Source organism: Taudactylus pleione, unplaced genomic scaffold (assembly GCF_031769625.1).
Source record: "Taudactylus pleione unplaced genomic scaffold, aTauple2 ptg000803l, whole genome shotgun sequence".
NCBI classification, from domain to species: Eukaryota; Metazoa; Chordata; class Amphibia; order Anura; family Myobatrachidae; genus Taudactylus; species Taudactylus pleione.
Window position 1 is genome coordinate 2,054,756 of NW_028285205.1, and position 19,796 is coordinate 2,074,551.

A 19,796-nucleotide genomic window follows, 5' to 3' on the forward strand; every position below is an offset into this window, starting at 1 on the left:
ACATGTTGTGCTCCAGCCTCCAAGGTCCACTGAGACAGTATCACATATGATGTACTCAGCTTAGCAAAACATTGCTGGATATTATTTTAAAACATTGGCATCTATACATTTAACACCTTTATTTGCTCATCTCTAATGTAGTGACTTGTGTCGTAATTGTAATAAACCCCATGCATTACTGTATCTACCTAGAATAGACATGACATGTGACAATATAAATATTGGTACTTAAGGCAGTGAATCCTATGCACAATATATGGGTCTGAGTTATATAATTAGAAAGGAAGTCAAAAGATTTGGTGGTAAAAATAAGCATACCGAATTAATAAATGATCTGGTTATAGTAATATATTTTTCCTCATAAATTGTGTCATATTATAGTTTATTTTAACACATATATTGCCTGTGGTCATCTTTATAACACTATATTCATAACTGTAATATCTCCTCAATGCTTTCATACATAACATATGCCCTTTATAATAAAGTTCATCAATGGTCACTTTGGAAAGCAAAAGTTATCTACATATTTTATTGATTTCCCACAGCTGCTCTCCCCCCACACCATAACATCTGAGGGGCTACCCAAGATTTTTTTTTCCCGCGCTCTGAAACATATTTAAAAAAAAAAAAAAGAAATCACACGCAAACAAAAGCCCAACGGTCAGTGCAGAACTCATTCCCAACCGTCCCCGCAGGTGCGCGCTCCCGCTCACAAGAAAGCAAGCGGCGTGCCCGCGCCCTCCTCTCTTCTTCTCCTCCTCACCTACGGGTGCGCGCATGCGCGGTGGGAATAGAATGTCAGCGGCAACAGCTGTTGTTTAAAGCAAAAGAAAAAAAATCTGACACATTAAAAAAAAAAAAAAATCCCTTAACGCGCTGCTGCTGCTGTGTGAGAGGTAAGAGTGATTGGCATGGCTGTATAATTATAAGGAAATAACTTGGTGTCAGAGGAAGCTCTTGCAATACTCTCTTATACCCTCCCCCCCTATCACACTTTCATTCTCTATGTTCCTTGTGCAACCTGTGCCTCGTTAGCTGTTTTGTAACTACAAGTCCCAGCCAGACACAGCTCCTGTTAGGGAAGGCTGAGACTTCTAGTTCCACAGCAGCTGGAGGACCAGGAGATGCCCATGTGTGGATGGTAAGTGGAGATAGGGATGGTCACATACAATAACACTGATTGCATAGTATTGATAATGGAGTGTGGCTAATTAGACATAAAGCTATAGTAAGAAATGATTCAAATCTAGTATTAGTGTACATCCTAATGTAGAGATGCCATTTACATACTGGCATTGCTGCAAATACTGCAGTTGCTATGCTGTATAATAATATATCGATAGATCAAAGTACAAATACTGTGTTCTGCATTAAAGTAACTTCCATGCAACACATTATGTATGTACTACAGAGATGTACGCTCAGTAGCCATACAGTCAGAGCTAATACTGCATCATAAAGTATAGGGATATGATATGAGTTGAATAATATTTTGGATAATTGAAATGGTAACTTAAGGCCCCCATACATCAGCAATTGATTGCAGCAATCGTGCAATTTGCAATCGATTGTGTATAAAAATCTTTCCCTTTCTCAATCGATTGCAGATTGCAGAAATGCCACAATCGATTGAAAAAGGGAAAGATTTTTATACACAATCGATTGCAAATTGCACGATTGCTGCAATCAATTGCTGATGTATGGGGGCTTTAAGGTAAAACCCTTTGCTCTTAATGATGTCAGCTGTGATACCAGTGACTTATGCTCTTGGGGTTTTACCCCAGGATCACGTTAGAAACGTCCCAGTTTCAGGTAAGTGTATAACACATACAATATTATATAGACATTGTCATTGATAGCATAGCTTTTATTACACCTAGTAAGTATTACTTTCCCTAGTAGATTGAAGTTTGGGGAACTGTTCCCAGTGCCTTCTTCTATGTAATAAACCCACAAATAATTTATATAAGTGACATCTTTTTCACTTATTTTTTTATTTCTAGAAACATATTTGTCTACTCATGACTACATGACTATCAACATGTGACAGTGATAGGATATACCCTCATTGTCATGCAGCATTACTATCTATCTATCTATCTATCTATCTATCTATCTATCTATCTATCTATATATAAACTAGGGGTGCAAAGAACTGGATATATATGACCTCTTACTACCTGTTTATTATTATTGTACAGGTTACTGGACCTATTAACACTGCTTGTGTGTATTAGTATGTATGTATGTATGTATATATAATATTTTGAGGTTAGTAAAGGTGTTGCATGTCACAGCACGGTGTGGGCAGAGGCAGGTAAGATAACCCCTGGGACATGGTCTCGGGGTTGAGGAGAAGACACCACTCACATACAGAATAATGGAGCACACAGTACACAGAGAATGAGAGAGGGGGCGGGGACTAGACACAGGGACACGGTATAAAGAGGATGAGATCTCCTCACACCCAGGAAGTGCCTTCCCAAAAATGAGAAGAAGAAGAAGAAGAAGAGGAGGCGGCAACAGAAGTAGTAGTAGTAGTGGGTAGACATCGGACAGAATCTATTCAGCGCTGCTGCCAGGTAATACTCCGCTGCCCGTCATTAACCCCGTGTCCGCCGTCACCAACTTCTAGAACTCCCTTCTGCATGGCACTTGTAATACTCCCCTCTCACTCAGCATCCCCCGTCATGTCACTCTTCTTGCGCTATTCTGTATATATAGCAATGCACCCAGCCAGCGTTCTGTACCGCTCCGATACCTATGCATACTGCTGTCCTATCCTATCTCATGTTCTGTTCCAGATACACTCTATATATATATATATATATATATATATATATATATATATATATATATATATATATATATATATATTAGTATGTGTGGTGTAATTGGTTTAAGTAGTGGGGGTGGTTACTGTATGGTGTAATGGGTTTAAGCAGTGCAGGGGGTTACTCTGGTGTCCTCTGGAAGACGGCAACAGGAAGCCATCTCAGGGCTGCAGACTTTCAGTGGCGTCTGTAATTAACACTTGATTTGGGCAGGTTTGTTATGCAAGTGCTGGAGGAGTTCTGTAACATGCCTGCATTGCATTCTCTCAGTATGGGGCTGAAGAATGGCGTTTTGGGGATTAGACTTGCTCATGGTGTATAGGACTATGGCCAATCAGGAAAGCTCCTGGAAGTAACAGTGACTGGTTGCTTAGTGTGAAATGTAGAACATTTAGTAGTTTATTTTCATTGACCTTCTAGTATTCTATCTCCCATCAGCAGGGATCTGCCAGTGACCGTAAATGAAATAGAAAGTGGAGAAATATCTATCTATCTATCTATCTATCTATATATATATATATATATATATATATATATATATATATATCTCGCTATTGGTCTATAGTAACCAAGTGCTGGCAATAATTTGCTGGGGCTAGTAGTGAAGCAGGAGTCACATTGTGTGGCAACAAGCCTGCTTCACGATTGCAGCAGTGAGTGACCCCTGACTCTTGCAGGATGAGGGGTAAGTGGGGCTGTGTGAAGTATGAGTGCACAGTGACAATGGGCTACACGCCATGGCTGTGACACTAAAGACTAAAGAGCTTCTCTCTCTCTCCCTCCAGTAACTACCCAGCCAGGAGCCATTTGCAGGTCCTTAATGAGTAAATTGCATTTGTTTGGCAGGAATGGGGTGAAGGCCCTCGCCCACAGGGCTTCCTTACTACGCCTGTGTGTGTGATAGACGAGACTATGTTACACTGTTCTGCAATATGTCTGCCAGCTCTGATACTTTATACCTCCCTGCGCCTGCAGAGGGGCAATGAATCATCCCTCATTTCTTTTGGATGAGCATATGTGCAGAAGTGCACTGATATACACTGGCTTTGCTGACTATCAAAGGGACTTTAACAATGTGTATCAGTATATATATATATATATATATATATATATAATTTTATTTTATTTTTATTTTTTTGCTTATGCAAATTTCTATTGATACCAAACGGAGTTTTGCAACAACTAGTTACTATTTTGTCTTGTGATTTTTTTTTTTTTCTTCTGTAAACAAAGGGGGGGAAAAAAGCTTTTTTTTTTTTTTTTTTTTCTTTTTTTTTTTATCTGGTCTTAGTTTATGTTAATTAAATTAAAATTGATTCAATTATCTGCTAAACAAAGAAAGTTTAGTGACTAAGCAGAACAAAAGGCTTGTTTGTGGCAGCATTTTACCATTGGGAGTATAGTTGTCTTGTCTAAGGAAGCCGTTTCCCTCTTGTATGGAAGTCAGTGCAATATTCTGTGACTTTTTGGCATTTTAATATCTTGTGTGTACTTGTCTGCTTTATTTAGGCATAATTCTAAGAATAAATTGACATGACTATAAAGTACTTAGAGCTAGTTTTTTGCTTTGGGTAGTATAGTTACCTCATTTAAGTGATTTTACAAAGCTTGCAAATAGCTATCAATAACTAAGGTGTTCTTTTTGTTACAGTTCTAAACTTTTATTATGTACATTATATTTTTACCTATTACAGAATATCTACTCCCCCCTCATATTGATCCAATTCATGTACTTTCACTAATAAATATATAGGCCAACCGCATAACCATTAGTTTTTGTCTTTATACTTGTTGATAATAGCCTTTCTTTCCCTATGGGTCTTGGCAAGGTTATTAAATTGTAAGATGAGCTTGTCTGCTTTTGCTGAATAGAACATAAAAGGTGGGGAATGCCTTCCAAACATATGTAAATGTTAGCTGGGGGTGTCCCTGTGTGCTTCGTGGCACTTAACATGACTTATTTAATAGAACACTCTTAGAGGCCTATGTAGCAATCTGTTTGTTACATCAAATTATGCTGAAACTGCAGTTTCTCCATAATTGTATGTATTGTTGCTATGTACTAAAAGAACATTGCAGGAGATTTCACAGAAATCTCAGGCAAAGTGCTACTTAGCGCTGCAGATCGCAGTCCCCATTATTATCAATGGGGACTACGATCTGACCCCTATGTACTAAACTCCAAAAAGTGAAGCTTTTCGGAGTTTAGCACCGGTAGTTTTCACCATCTTCGGATGGTGTAAACTACCATCAGCCTACGGAGGCTCCAGGGGCAGGAGAGATATCTTTCCATCGGCCGGCTCTGGAAGTTGACACATTGCGCATGTGCAGCGTCAGCTTCCCCCAGAGAAGTCTTTCACTTCTGTGAAAGACTCCTCCTAAATGCCAGGGATATAACTCGCAGGGACAGCAGTTACTGCAACCGCTGTCCCTGTCAGTTTCCCTTTGTAAATAGCGGGGATATTTTCATTCAAAATTAAAATATCCCCTGCAAGTTTGATACATAATAATCGCATCAGTACCACAATTACACAGTACACAGACCCCTTAAACTGTAAGGAGACAATGGAAACTGGTTCTTCTGAATGATACATAGTTTTATTAATGTGATGTTTAGTAAGTTTCTACCATTTATATCTAGGTCTTTTCTGTTAACATTTTGTCTTTATTCTCTCTAGATCTGATCTCATGGAGTATATATTTTTGCAGCTCTCCTAACATCATAATGTTGGTGTTGATCAGAAAGTCTTTTCATCTTCCTCATGTATAACACCAAGGCCTAATGACAAGACATTCCTCAGGCCTGCATTGAGAGACACCCACGCTCCTTGATTGTAAGGGACTTCTAAATGTTTTTGGTTTGATCTAAAAGGGGAACATTGGCAAACTGAATCTTAAAACTGTCAGAAAACATGCCAATCCAGTCTCTCAACGAATTTGCTGATGGTCCTGATAGCGTAGGTAGCTCTGTCTGCTCCCAAATGGAAAGCTCACGCTCAACCCGAGCAATGAGACGGCGAAATAATCTTTACCAAAAATCCCTGCAAGAGAAATTTTTGTTACCAACTGAGGGGGCTGTGACCTTTGAATGCATGTTCTGTGACGAATCCTATAAACTTAATGAAGAATTGGGAAAACATGTTTTGACCAAACATAGACCAACACTGTGTGAGCCAACCGTTCTCTGCGTGGAAGCAGAATACCTCAGTCCTCAGGATAAGCGCAGAAAAAGTGCAGTGTCTCCAGTGAAAGATAATAAGGATGACCATGAAGGCTCAGACTGCGAGGTGTGTGGCCAGACTTTTACGGACTCAGCCGATGTGGAAACCCACATGAAGAAGCACAAAGATTCCTTTACGTACTCCTGTGACATTTGCGGCCGACGATTCAAAGAGCCATGGTTTCTGAAAAATCATAAAAGGACCCATTTTAGCCGATCAGGAGGGAAAAATAAACCGCAGCCTGCTTCCGAAACTCCGATTACAATAAATGAGATCGTACAAGAACAGGTGCCCGCAAATGTGACCTCATCCTACAAAATGTGCATGGTGTGTGGATTCTTCTTCCCTGACAAAGAGACCTTGTTTGATCACAGTAAAATGCACGTAAAAGGCTCCAAGTCCACTATAAAATCTACAAATGCTTCAGTATCCTGTAAGGAAAATGTGACCGATGTAGCTGCAGAAAAGGTCTCCAAGGAAGAATTTTTTAGCTTTTTAAATTTAAAGCCATCAGCCCCAACCACCAAAACCGATAAATCCAGCAAACGGATTGAGGAGCTTGATCCATTCAATACCTACCAGGCTTGGCAACTGGCGACGAAAGGCAAAGTTGCTCTTGGTCATGGTCAGGTGAAGGAACCTCTTTTTGAAATAAGTATGGAAACTGATTCTTCTGACAAGGATGAGCACATTGAAACCTGGAGTACAGAAAAGATTAGCCAGTCTCCTCAAGCAGAGGAGGCTGATGCTAGTAAGCATGAAGATGGTGAAATGGCAGCTTATTCACAAGAACCAGGCAATCTGAAAAAACATTGCTCAAAATTGCCTTATGCAGAGGGTGAAACTAAACTCCAAAACCATCAAAAGAAGTCAACTTTTTGTAATGACTGTGGAAAGTTATTTAAAACCTACCAACAGCTTGCCTTGCATTCTCGTGTGCACAGGAAGGGTAGGAGTGACTCTGAGTCCTCTACAATGAGCAGTAGCTGTGAGGGGCTGCTGTCTATGGGATCACCTGACACTCCAGCCAGTTTAGAAGATCATGACACAAATAAAATGCTGGATGATTCTGAATCAGAAGGTGAAGCTGTACTGACTGGTAAGAATTAACTTTATATAATCTTAATTAAAATACATAAGCATTGTAAAGGGTTTTGGTATTCTATCACTGTTCATCAATTTCCATGCCAATATAAGGCTTCTGTATTGTACTAAATTGTGGTGCATATGTTTATATAAAACCCTTTAGATTTATTTAGTGTTGGATGAGATGAGCAAAGTCCTATAGAAATTGTGCCCATTCGCCCCTTTACTACTGATTAGTGTCTTCTTTTTTTTTTTCTATCAAATGTTAATGCATTTTGTTGACTATTGCACCCCCATGTGGTTTGTTTATATATAATGTAAAAGTTTTTTTTTTTTCTATTCAGAATATTTTATATAGCTGTCACTTTTTCGAAGAGGACTAATTTACTTTCTTTTTATTAAAATCATGTTTTGTTTTGTTTTTTTGTGGTAGTAAAATCTTTATGTATTGTTTACACCCCATCTCAATGTAATGTATGTAGTGTACCCAAGATGGCTGCCTCACATGGTATTTTTATGGATAGGTAGAAAAATTCTGGGAACTGATTTTCTGCAAGTAATTGTGCATACACACGGAGCGATCAGACAGCGATAACTATATCGCTGTCTGATCGTCCTGCACCCTCCTGGTGTGCTATATGATCAATATCGATCATCCAGTACACCACCTACTTACCGACGACCATAGCGACCTGCGCTCAACGATCGCGGGTCCCTATAGTAACCTGGTCGATATTGACCAGGTTGGCCTGCATGCACGGGCGATGGATGATATCGCTATAGTCCATACGTGCCTGCGCAGGTCATTGGGCACCGAAAAATTAACGATATGATCGTTATCGTTCATATCTTCCATTTCAATCGTACCTTGTGTACGCACCTTAAGTTTTTACTTTGTATTTACTTTATTATTTTCATCCACTGTAAACATTGTAGTGGGCAAAAAGGCTTCCTGCTAATGTAAAGCACTTTGAATCCTATTGAAGAAAAGCGCATTATTTATTAGCTATTGCAACCTGCACTAGTCTTGAAGATATACTTGTACTTGACTTTATTTTTTCTCGTCTGCCTACAGATAAAACTGAAGATGGTGAAGCAAGCTTGAAAACAAAATGCCTTCCGATTTCCAGAGAGTGTAGCTACTGTGGAAAAACTTTCCGCTCAAATTATTACCTCAATATTCATCTCAGGACCCACACAGGTAAAAAGCTATTTTTACATGAAAGATAAAATGTTCAAAATAATATAATCCAAACCATGCCTGCTCCTATGTGAAAGTCCCATCCAGAAACTTGTACAAGAGCTTTGCATCTCTAAATATTTGGAACTGTATGGTAACCGCAATTCTCCCTGCTGTGTGGAGTGCTTTCATGTTCTATTTCTGGACCAATTATTTATTATATATGGTATGCTCCCACCCCCACACATGGCAAATGTACATATTTTTAGTTCTTCCCAATAACACATTTTTATCATGATTGCCGGTACTAGTGGAAGTGATCTATCAATGGTGTGTAGAAATCTGTTATCTGTACTCTTCTAACAGTTTGCTACTTTGCAGGGGAAAAACCGTACAAATGTGAATTTTGTGACTATGCTGCTGCACAGAAAACCTCTTTGAGATATCATTTGGAAAGACATCACAAGTTTAAACCTGGAGAATCCAATGCTCGGGTAAAAAGCATCAGTAAGAGTTTACAGCTTGCGAGGATTCCTCAGCCTCCCCTTAATGCTCTTGAGCTGGAAACCAAGCCATCCCAGGAAACCATTAATGATGCCAATATGGACTGTTCTAGAGTCAAACCTCCCAAGCGGATGTCTGCCTTGCGTAACCAACTTGTGAATGCAAAGCAATTCCTCAAAAGAAAGGTAATGGTTAGTGTGAAAAGCAAGTCTGGGAAGGCAGAGCCCAAGGAAGAGAGAGCAGTCCCCTCTAGCCAGCATATGCTTATAGAGGATGTTTCATTGACTTGTGAGGAAACTCTTGACCAAGAGATCTCTGCTGCTGAAGAGAGGGCTTCTCTAGAACAAAATACAGACTTTACTCTTGGTAAACCAGATTCTCTTTTGGTGGATGAGACGATACCATTGGACTTTAGTTTTAAACATTCTCAGGACTTGGCAAACACCGTTTGTAATCGTGCTTTAATGGCAATCCACACTTGTCCTTACTGTATCTACAAAACCTTCTATCCAGAGGTGTTAACAATGCACCAGAAACTGGTCCATAAACAGTACTGTGAACTTCCCAAAAATGGCTGTAGAAATAGGAACACAGGATGTATAACCAAAATGAGACGCACTGGTTGTCCCCCTGCTTTAAAAGGGGTGGATGTGTCACCTGTAAACTCAAATGAGACAAAAATAAAAGTTTCTCTACCAACCCATCCCAAGGCCCCAAACAATGACCAGCCAAAACTGACCTCTGTTCTGTCAAATAAAGGAGTTCATTCATCACCAGACTACTCTTGTGTAGAGCAAGAAAATAAATCTCACTCCGTACACCAAAATGGTCCGCAAATGGTCAGATACATGCAACCGGATTTACAAAGTATTTCTCACTTGTTGCAGAGAATGCAAGAGCCAGAACAAAATCTAGTTACACAGAGAGAATCCCCTTCCGGTCAGCATAGAAGTACAAATGGCTATTGGTCAGCAACTAATCCATTTACAAGACCTGGAGCTGCACATCTAGAACTCGGGGAACCCTTTTCAAAGATGGCCAAGCACAACATGACAATCTCTGCATCTATTAACTATCCTAATGCTGATATGGTTAAAAGACACTATTCTAGTCAGGGATACAATCACAACCATGAAAAGCCTTCCTCCATGTCTGGAAATTCTCTGTTGCCCACCAACATGTGTCATGCTCATGAGGTTGATCCTCGTTGGCATTTAATGAAGTCCTATGAACACTCTACTTCTGGGCCACTATATAGAATGAGCAACACTTCTTTCAATCAGGGGTCCACTTCTTCAATGGATTCTTCTATAGAAGGTAATACTTTAATGGACTGTGGAAGAGGTAGATGGGAGGGGATGCCACAGCAAAGTTTAACAGATCATACAAATTGCTATATAATCTTATCTAATTAAGATTTGTCCAAAAGTAGAGCACAAATTAGTATGCTGTGGTATTTCTTGCTAAATTATACTGAGTACACACTGGCTAATATAACGGCCTTTCAATTGAACGGCCAATATATTTTGTGTACGTCAGCCAGTGCGTACCATTGATGTATCTGAACATCTTCGTTCAGACACATCGTTTCGTCTGTGCTGTGCAGCCGATACCCAATAGATCTGCAGATATATTGGGACTGTGTGTACAGGCGGTCAGCCGACAGCCTGTTCACTTGCTGCATGGGCCGGCGGTGATTGACAACTCAACTGGGCAGGCGCATGTAAATGGCCGTCCAGGTGTGATGTCAGTCACAACGTATCATGCAAACTGCATGCTGAACATACGTACTGCACAGTCTGCAGGTATATCTGCACATCAGTTGATCTATCAAGTGTGTACCCATCTTTAGTTTATTGAAGATCTTAATCTGTTCTTATTGACCTCAGGCTGTGAACCTTTATTTAACTTGCTCAGCCAAACAGACTGGGGAGCCAGATGTATTGTACATATAAATTTACTAAAGGCCTGATAATCAGATTCTTTTTTTTTTTTTTAATTTAATTATGCTAATTTTGGTTGCAGCACCTCACACTTATGCAAAGGTCATACCTCTTCCTATTAAAATAACATTACTTTGTCCAGGACTTTGATACTGACTAGTATTGTATTGTGATTCTTTCACTACAGGAAGACATGCCTCTTTATACAGCCGTGTATCGAAGAGAGGTGTGGACCAGATGAAGTCCCCATAATCTAGGAGTGTTAAAGGGTAAGCTGAAGCTTTTGTGAAAACAAATTGTAATTGTCTGCCTGTTTGCTACAGTTTACTGTCTGTAATAAAGCTTCCCGAATTGTTGTAACACTTGTAATACATGTATCGCTGTAACATCCGTGTTGTCTTGTTTCAGGATTTGCGGAGAATACTGAGCACTCCAAGTGCTCACAAGCTGCTAGAGATCTTCTGAGACCAATCCCTGGAAACTGTACTTTCAAATCACACTAAAGTTACTTTTTTTCTTTTTTTTTTCTTTGAAAATAAACGTTGGTTACAAATCTACTGTAGTCTAAACTCTGGGAATGTATCATGTGTAGACCAATATTTTTGGCATATTCTACACATCAAAATGACCAAATATAACGGGAGACCAACTTCTGTATACTTGAACACCACTGTGTGTCTCATGGTGGGCACTATATTCCTTGTTTGAGATTAGTTCGTGTTTTGTTTCCATCTCTGTACTCTGAGATAATCCATAAGCAAAATGGTTAAGATGTACTGAATGGATTTTTTTTCTTTTTATTTAAGGCCTGTGTGTTTATTTACCTATGTTATTTTGACGACATATTTTATCAGATGCATCGGTTGTCCCCCTTTTTAAGGCCAAGAACAGTTTTGGTTACATTTTCCTTTATTAAAATGGCATTGTTGCTGACTGACTCTCCAACCTTGAAAAATTATTTTCCTTCCGTTTTATTTTACATACTCAAGTTCTTATTTTATTTCAACTCTTCAACTTTTAAAATCAAACCAAAAACCCAGTTTTGGCAATAACTTTGCCTTGTGTAACCTGTACACATATATATATATATATATATAATTTTTTTTTTTTTCTTAATGGAATACTCTGCCTATAAACCATTCCAGCCTTATGTATACTTTGGAACACCACTATATTGTGAATGTGATCTGGAATCATTCCTTGGTCACCTTTCCTCAATATGGTTTTTGGGGTGGTATTTCCTTGATGTTGACTTGAGGACAACATGCCTCCTATCTGTTGGTGTACACCCAGAGGTGCTATTCTACTCCATAGTGGAAAGATACTACTTTGTGAAACTATGCCATGATGCCCTTCCTCTCTTCTGGATTCATTCTGTAAAAGCATAACTCTGTTATGAGACTTTGCACTATATTATCTAATTTGGGGATGGGCAACCTGTGGCTCTGAAGCGGTTTTGGAGTTAAAGCCCTAGTTAGTCCTGGCAGGCATGTTAGTGTATCTAGTTCCACTTGTACAAGTGTCTTATGACTTAAACCTGTCATCTTTAGGCCAGGTAGTAAAGGGCATAAAACTATGCTACATGATAAAATGTAGTCTGCACTGACACATTGTAATGAATGACGTATCTAAGCACTAGCTATGATGCTTTGTTCATATCCATGTAAAATATGTTTAAGCATACAATGATCCCTGTCTGCCCCTGTTTTAGGCAATATGGCCCCCATTTACTAACGAGTTTTATCACCAAAACAAGTGATAAATGTCACTGTGTATGATAAATGGTACTCCAGCCAATCGGCTCCCAACTGTCAACTTTTAGGAAAATGACAGGTGGGAGCTGATTGGCTGGAGCACCATTTATCATACACAGTGAAATGTATTACTCCTTTTGGTGATAAACTCATTCGTAAATGGGGGCCTATGTATGTTGGTGAAGAGGAGCCAATAGCCAGTGTGTTCCTGCCCAAATATTCCAAGCCTGTGGAGGATTTGGTCCTGTGACACTTTGTAGTATGTGATCAAATCTGGGCTTTGTAGTATTTGGTGTTCCTGGCTCTGCCTACATATAATACCTGATCACTCAGTATTAATTAGTGGGATACTGCTATATATTTTCCCATGTCCCCTTTATTAATATTGACTATGTATTTATTTAAGTTTTCTGTTCCAAATCAACCTGTTTTATATTTATGTTTTTGTTTTTGAAGTTATGTTTATTCAATTTGACTTGTAAATACAGTCTTGGCATTTTGCAATCATTTTGTCTTGTAAATATTTTTTTTTTATGACCTGAAAGGGGTCAAAGCTATAACATTTATTTTATGCAAAATAGTAGGGGGACTGTTACTGCAGTAGTCAGCCAACTACTTGCTGATCTGATTCTTGCTGTACCCAAAGATGATCCACTCAGATGATTAGTAATTGGGGCATAATCTGTGCTTGCATGTATTGATAAAAGAGTTTTATTGTCTGCAGCCTGAACTTGTACAACTCACAGGGACTTGTGATAAATGCACAAACCAGACAGCAATGAGTCACAAGACCCTCTCCCTACTAGGAGTCGCCATTCCACTGGTAGGTCACCCATGTTTATGAAATGTTTCAGCACACCCCAGCTTTGCTACCATGGTGAGTGATGCACTGCAAATCTCCCCATAGTAACAGAGCATGGACTGGCCTGATTCCCTCCCTGTGCAAGCATGACTCCAAGGGTAAATCTACTGGAGAATTCATAAAAATGGTCCTGGTGTAGTACGCCTAGTGTTACTACTTCACGTACAAGATGAGCGCAATGCTTGGCTAGTCGGACAATATTGCTGTAGGCAATGGCAGCTTTATTTCGTTCCAACTGAGACTTTAACCTTTTTGCTACATGTACTTCAAATTGTTTGGTGCAGTAAATACACAACGGTGATTACCTGGTGTATAGCAGACACATCTGCTGCTGATGCGGAACTGGGTGCATCACCAGATGTCTATGGCTCTGCATATGGGTGGGAAATGGAAATGTAATATTTCCGCATGCTGTTTGAGAGATTTATGCCCATTTTGTGTCCAACTCTGCGTCTGCTCCGTACTATTTGTATGGTTTAACAACTGGTCATGGATTTTTTTTTTTTGTTATTTTATTACACTTTGCATACAACAACACATTTTAAATGGAACTGGTCCAATGATGTGAGTGACAATTCTGTAGAAGGGTTTTATTTCATCCAGTTTTTGCCCAGATCTAGATGTTATGGCATTAATGGTAAAGACAATGAGGTCAGACAAGTTATGAATGTTGTAATGCCCAGTTGCAGATCATTGGGCCATTTCACTATGGACACCCCTTTTGCCTTCAAAAATAATTTTGTGTATTAATCACACAACCAAACCATTTAAAATTTTGATATACTATTAACCTTTGGCTCTATGGTGGTGCTTTTTCTAAATTTGTTTGTATCATTAGTAATACAGGGGTCCATTGGTGGCTCCAGAGGAGGGGAGGGGGAGCCACACAAATTTTTATATATATTTTTTATTTTACTGAATTTGACTGCCGTAGTAACATGTTTTCTCATACACTTCCACTAGTGTCTGAGCTGCTGAATGAAAAAGCTTTAAAAGCTTTTGACACCCTCCAATAATTAGCTCTGAGCATACATTACATTTTTTTTACATTTATAGTATTAAGAGAGTGCAACTTTTACAGTCTTGGCTTAAAAATTAAGGGACGTTCTTTCAACTCTGGAGATGGGACCAATTCTCTTGCTACAGGTACAGGAGCTATTTATTATGTTCTACACAGGCAAGATTGCCAAGTACAGTTCCTCTTAATCATGGAAAGGAATGCTGCTAAACAACATTATGAAGGGTAGAGGAGAAGCAGGTGAGCAAGTTGGGAGCAGTCTGTTAAGATGGGTGAAGAATCAAGTAAAGTCCCAAGCTTTCCAGATTGTAGAACCCATTTATTTTTATCATTATTACCTGTTGCAGCCTGAATGAGGCTTGGGTATTAGAATTGGCAGTGATGTATGTAAAGGGCATAGAACCTATCCTTGCAAGTAGCTGCAGTTGACGTGATCGGCAGCTGCTGGAAGCTAATCTTCCAGTAGCGGCCAAGCTCGTCCCATCAGGCCGGCCCCTCTGTTGCCATGACAACCGCCTCCTGCTGGCCAGACTATAGAAGAGAAGCCATACTAAAAGCATCACCCACCTGCAGCAGCAGGAACACAGTTCCTGCATTCTGGGCTCAGGGATGTTGTGGGTTGCTGTCTCTCCTTATAGGATTGCCCACCACCCTGAGCTGACTGCACTGCAGCACCCCTGCCTCCTTTTGCTCTCTCCCCCCTCCTATCTCAGCAGTGAGTCATGGGTGTTTCTTAGGATTGCCAACCCCCTGCTCTTGCAGGACTGTAAAGAAAATGATGGGGTTATAAATTATATATATATATATATATATATATATATACATACATACACACAATAAAAAATTTTAACTTTATAAATCATAATGGGGTCTATTTACTAAGCAGTGTTAGGAGACAGAGTGGAAAGTGATAAGGTGCCAGCCAATCAGCTCCTAACTGTCATTTTTTTCAAACACAGCCTGTGAGATGGCAGTTAGGAGCTGATTGGCTGGCACCTTATCACTTTCCACTCTGTCTCCTAACACTGCTTAGTAAATAGACCCCATTATGATTTATAAAGTTAAAAAATGTTATTCTGTGTGTGTGTATATATTAGGGATGTGCAGGCTCGGATCCGAACTCAACGTGCAAACTCGAACCTATCCGAGCCTGCTGTATGTATGTACTGAAGGTCCAAAAAGACAATCCGCACACCTTCATGGTATATCAAAAAATTATTTAAGTATCCAACACATACTCCAAAGATTAGTCATAAGCCATCAGATCAAAAAAAGTGCTAACTGAGAGAACTTATCATCAGCAGCAGAGGGCCCGACAGCTGTTTTGGTGCTAACGAGCACCTTCTTCCAGGGGCAGCACATATATCCATACCATTAAAACTAGTGACCAGTCCAGTGAATAACATTGATTATCTTGTTACAATGGCACCTGTCAAAGGGTGGGATATATTAAGCAGTCAGTTATTGAAGTTGATGTGTTGGAAGCAGGAAAAACGAGAAAGCGTTCCGATCCAAGCAACTTTGACAAGTGGGAAATTGTGATGGCTAGGCGACTGAGTCAGAGCATCTTCAAAACAGCAGGTCTTGTGGAGTGTTCCCGGTATGCATTGGTTAGTCGTAACTACCAAAAGAGGTCTACGCAAGGACAGGTTCATGGGCGCCCAAGCATCATTTATATGGCTCAGTGCGTGTGCGTCATTTACCTGGGGAAGTTATGGCACTATGGGAAGAAGACAAGCTGGCAGAGGCAGTGTGATGTTTTGCTGGGAGACCTTGGGTGCTGGCATTCATGTGGATGTTACTTTGACACGTATCACCTACCTAACTAACATTGATGCAGGCAAAGTACACCCACTCATGGTAACGGTATTCCCTGATGGCAGTGCCTCTATCAGCAGGATAATGCGCCCTGCCACACTGCAAACACTGTTCAGGAATAGTTTGACGAACAAGGCAAAGAGTTCAAGATGTAGATTTGGTCACCCAATTCCCCAGATCTCAATCCAGTCGAGCATCTTTGGTATGTGCTGGAAATACAAGTCCGAGCTATGGAGGCCCCACCTCTCAACTTACAGGACTTAAAGGATCTGCTGCTAACGTCTTGGTGCAAGATAGCACAGGACACCTTTAGAGGTCTTGTGGAGTCCATGTCTCAACGGGCCAGAGCTATTTTGCCGACACAAGGAGGACCTACACAATATTAGGCAGGTGGCTTTAATGTTAAGGGTGTGTGTGTGTGTGTGTGTGTGTGTGTGTGTGTGTGTGTGTGTGTGTGTGTGTATAATAAAAAAAATATATATATAGGTTTTTTTAAGTGTGAATCTATTTTTTCCAAAAATGTACCCAAAATTGATGATTGCTTATCAATGATCGAATTATGTAAATATAAAAGCTGTTTAACCATATTTGGTATCAATTTATTATCAACTCTGCATATTTCTTAACTAGCTAATATTTTTTGCAAAAATGTTTTTTTTTAACTAGTTAGGCTCAGTGTACCAGTTCGTTCGGTCTCTCTGTCTACAAAACGGGCCAAAAAATTGTCAGATCACATATTTTAAAGCTATAGATAATATGTAAAAAATTTCAAATCACACAACTATTAACTGGGGGAAGTAGTGAGAGTGGTAGAATGAAAGAGTTGATGGCAGCCAGCGAGACCAATGCACTGTCCAAGCTCATAGGTAAATCAGGTGGTTTAGAGCTTTTACTCTTACTATTATAGTGTTTGTTATCTGTAACTGAATAAACACTTTTGTGTTTTAATTCTAAAATATTGAGGCCTGAATTTAAGTCTGGAACTTACATATTGTTCCAGGATAGTAAATCTTTTGAATCATTCACGTGCCATTTAACACTGTTATGCGTGTTGGGGGTTGCTGGCCCCTGCCTTATCCACTCATGATATTCACTGTCACCCTTAATTCATTGTCATCAAGTAAAGAATGGTACCTGAGCCTACATTTTCACTGTTCAGCTCGATGGAATTTTTGCCCATTACATTTTTTTTTTTATGTTTTATATTTAGATGTTCAAACTATGTTTTTGCACAGCCAAACAACATAATTATAGGAATGCTAACAGTTGATATTTAACAGATTTCACATGAAATTTCCAAACTGTTTCCAAATTACTGCTGTGGAACTAAAAGTCACAGCATGTCCTGTTAGCTCCTGGATATCTGAATTCTCAAAACAGCTTGAGAGAGCTTACTTTTGTCCTACAGTACTTTGATGGCTGATGAATTAAAAGTATATGTGACCAATTGCCTCAGCTGTGACCACTAGGTGGCACTGCAGGATCACCCACAGAATATTTGGAAGGCTATCCACAACCATTGATCTAATAAACAAAGCTTGTTCAAAATGTGTGCATAAAGTCAGTTTGGGTCACATCTTCTTATTAAAATATTTGTGTTACTTTATATATGTTGCTTTCTTTCAGTATAAATATTATTTCATGGAGAAAACTTTGCCCACTATTTCCAACAGATACACTGTTGCTATATCTAGTACTTGAATTTTATTTACTGTTTTTTACAAATGTATTCTGGTTTCTAGCATACAATCCCAACTTTCTCTCTGCACACTTTCATATATACAATGTTTATTGATGCAGAACGCAATTATATATTAGCCTTCTAGTGTTGGTTAGACAATGTTGGTTGTTAAGATTTTAGGGGCTGATTCACTACGGTTAACTATTGCCATCGCAGCTGCGATTACGCATGCAGGTCTGCTGCGAAAATATGCTAATGAATGCACAGCCAGCATAGAGACGCCCACTACTGCTATCTCACATCCATAACACCTCGCAGTCCTGCGATTACATCGGGAACATCGAGTAACATCGGCCCCTCACGCACATTTACAACAGGTCTGACCTTACTCAGAAATTGCTTACCTCATCGCACGCAGTAAGTACTCAAGCTGGATATGCGGTTGCAGTGGCTAATTTATGCACGCCCAAGTAACGGCGTTCAAACAGACTGGCAGCCTGCGTTCCTCCGATCCCTTGATCAGAAATGGCTTTGTATCTGCGTAGGTGATCGCATTGCCAACTCACGCACGCGCGCTCTGCTGCATGTGCAGTATGCACCATCGGTCGATCTGCGTACGCTATTGTATTGGCGATCCATGATGAATCAGACCCTTCGTGCAGAATTGAGCAATGGTACGTAAATTTTCTTGAGTGACCTTAATGCATATTAAAGCCCTCTTGTACATGCAGATACTGTAGGAAAATGGTCACAAGAGTTACACAATGAAAATGTAGGTTTTATTTCTAAAAGAGGATAACTACCCACCCAGGGTATCACATATGAGTGTCCCTTACCTGGAACTCTCTCAGGGCCTGATTCAGCAGGGAACGCAGTTGCTTATATGCACACAATCGGTCAATTGTTGCGCACTGTGCATGCATCGCAGTGCACGTGCACAAACTAGCCGCTGCACTCGGGACTGCGAACGCAGAGGATACGCAGATCCATGGCAGAGTGATTGACCGTAAGTGCCATTTGGGGGTGGTGATGGGGGGGGGGGTGGTCGGGCGAACGCAGATGTGCCATTGCATTTCAAAGCCATTGCATGGGCGTGCATAAATTATCCACTGCGATACCAGACGCTGCCTGAGGACTCATAGCTGGCGCTGAAGTAGGCAATTCCTGAGTAAGGTCTAGGCTTCCCTAACTGTCCGATGTTACTGATTGTTCCTCTATGTTGTTAAAGTATAGGATGTGTGTAAGGGGAAATGGGTGTCCTTATGTCAGGCTGCGATCGCAATGTGAATGCAGACATTTATATATCACTGCTGATATTAGCAACGCAGTTGCGTGCGTATAAGCAGAATAGCGATCCGTAGTGAATCAGGCCCTCATTTACTTCAATAGAGTCAAAATTCAAGAGGAGAGATTTATCAATGTACTGTACAACTTACATTAATAAAGTTGTAGAGAAATTTGCCAAATAAATGATGTGTCTGAGGTTGCATCTAGTTTTGCAGAGCAATGCAGGAATGAGATTTCCTTTTGCAGAGTGAGATTATTGAAATTAGATGAATGTGCAGAGAGGGAGTATTTTTAGGGCATGTCCCTTACTGTGCTGTGCTGAAGGGCATTTTATATAATCCCTATGCTGGCAAAGATCCTATACTTAATGGGATGTATTTTTCATTTTCCAATTGCACATTGGTGCAGAAGGAAAATTCTAGGTGCCCAATCTTAATGAAAATGGCACTTAGTTATAATAAAGACAGATGTCCCTTCACTCAAGCAAGCAGCCAACGCCTTTGCAAAACAAGATGGTGCCCCTTGGTGAGATGCAGACGTTTGTACTAGCCAATTGGAGAAGTTGGAGATGGGTATTTTTTCCAAAGTTGGCCTCATTTAAGGCT

General features: G+C 40.0%; 1 protein-coding gene across 6 annotated transcripts; it reads left to right on the forward strand.

Annotated features, from left to right (window-relative positions):
• The first annotated feature begins 837 nt into the window (after positions 1–837).
• ZNF217 (zinc finger protein 217) lies at positions 838–12,078 on the forward strand. 6 transcript variants are annotated; one of them, XM_088458055.1, is made up of 6 exons: positions 838–899; positions 5,516–7,157; positions 8,220–8,345; positions 8,706–10,145; positions 10,959–11,040; positions 11,180–12,078. In XM_088458055.1, the coding sequence occupies exons 2-5, from the start codon at positions 5,750–5,752 to the stop codon at positions 11,021–11,023; spliced, it is 3,039 nt and encodes a 1,012-aa protein (XP_088314181.1). In that variant the 5' UTR covers positions 838–899; positions 5,516–5,749; the 3' UTR covers positions 11,024–11,040; positions 11,180–12,078. The 6 variants fall into 6 exon arrangements, with proteins under 6 accessions (XP_088314181.1, XP_088314180.1, XP_088314183.1 ...); XM_088458054.1 differs by lacking the exon at positions 838–899 and adding an exon at positions 1,079–1,144; XM_088458057.1 differs by lacking the exon at positions 838–899 and adding an exon at positions 1,797–1,815.
• The last annotated feature ends 7,718 nt before the right edge of the window (positions 12,079–19,796 follow it).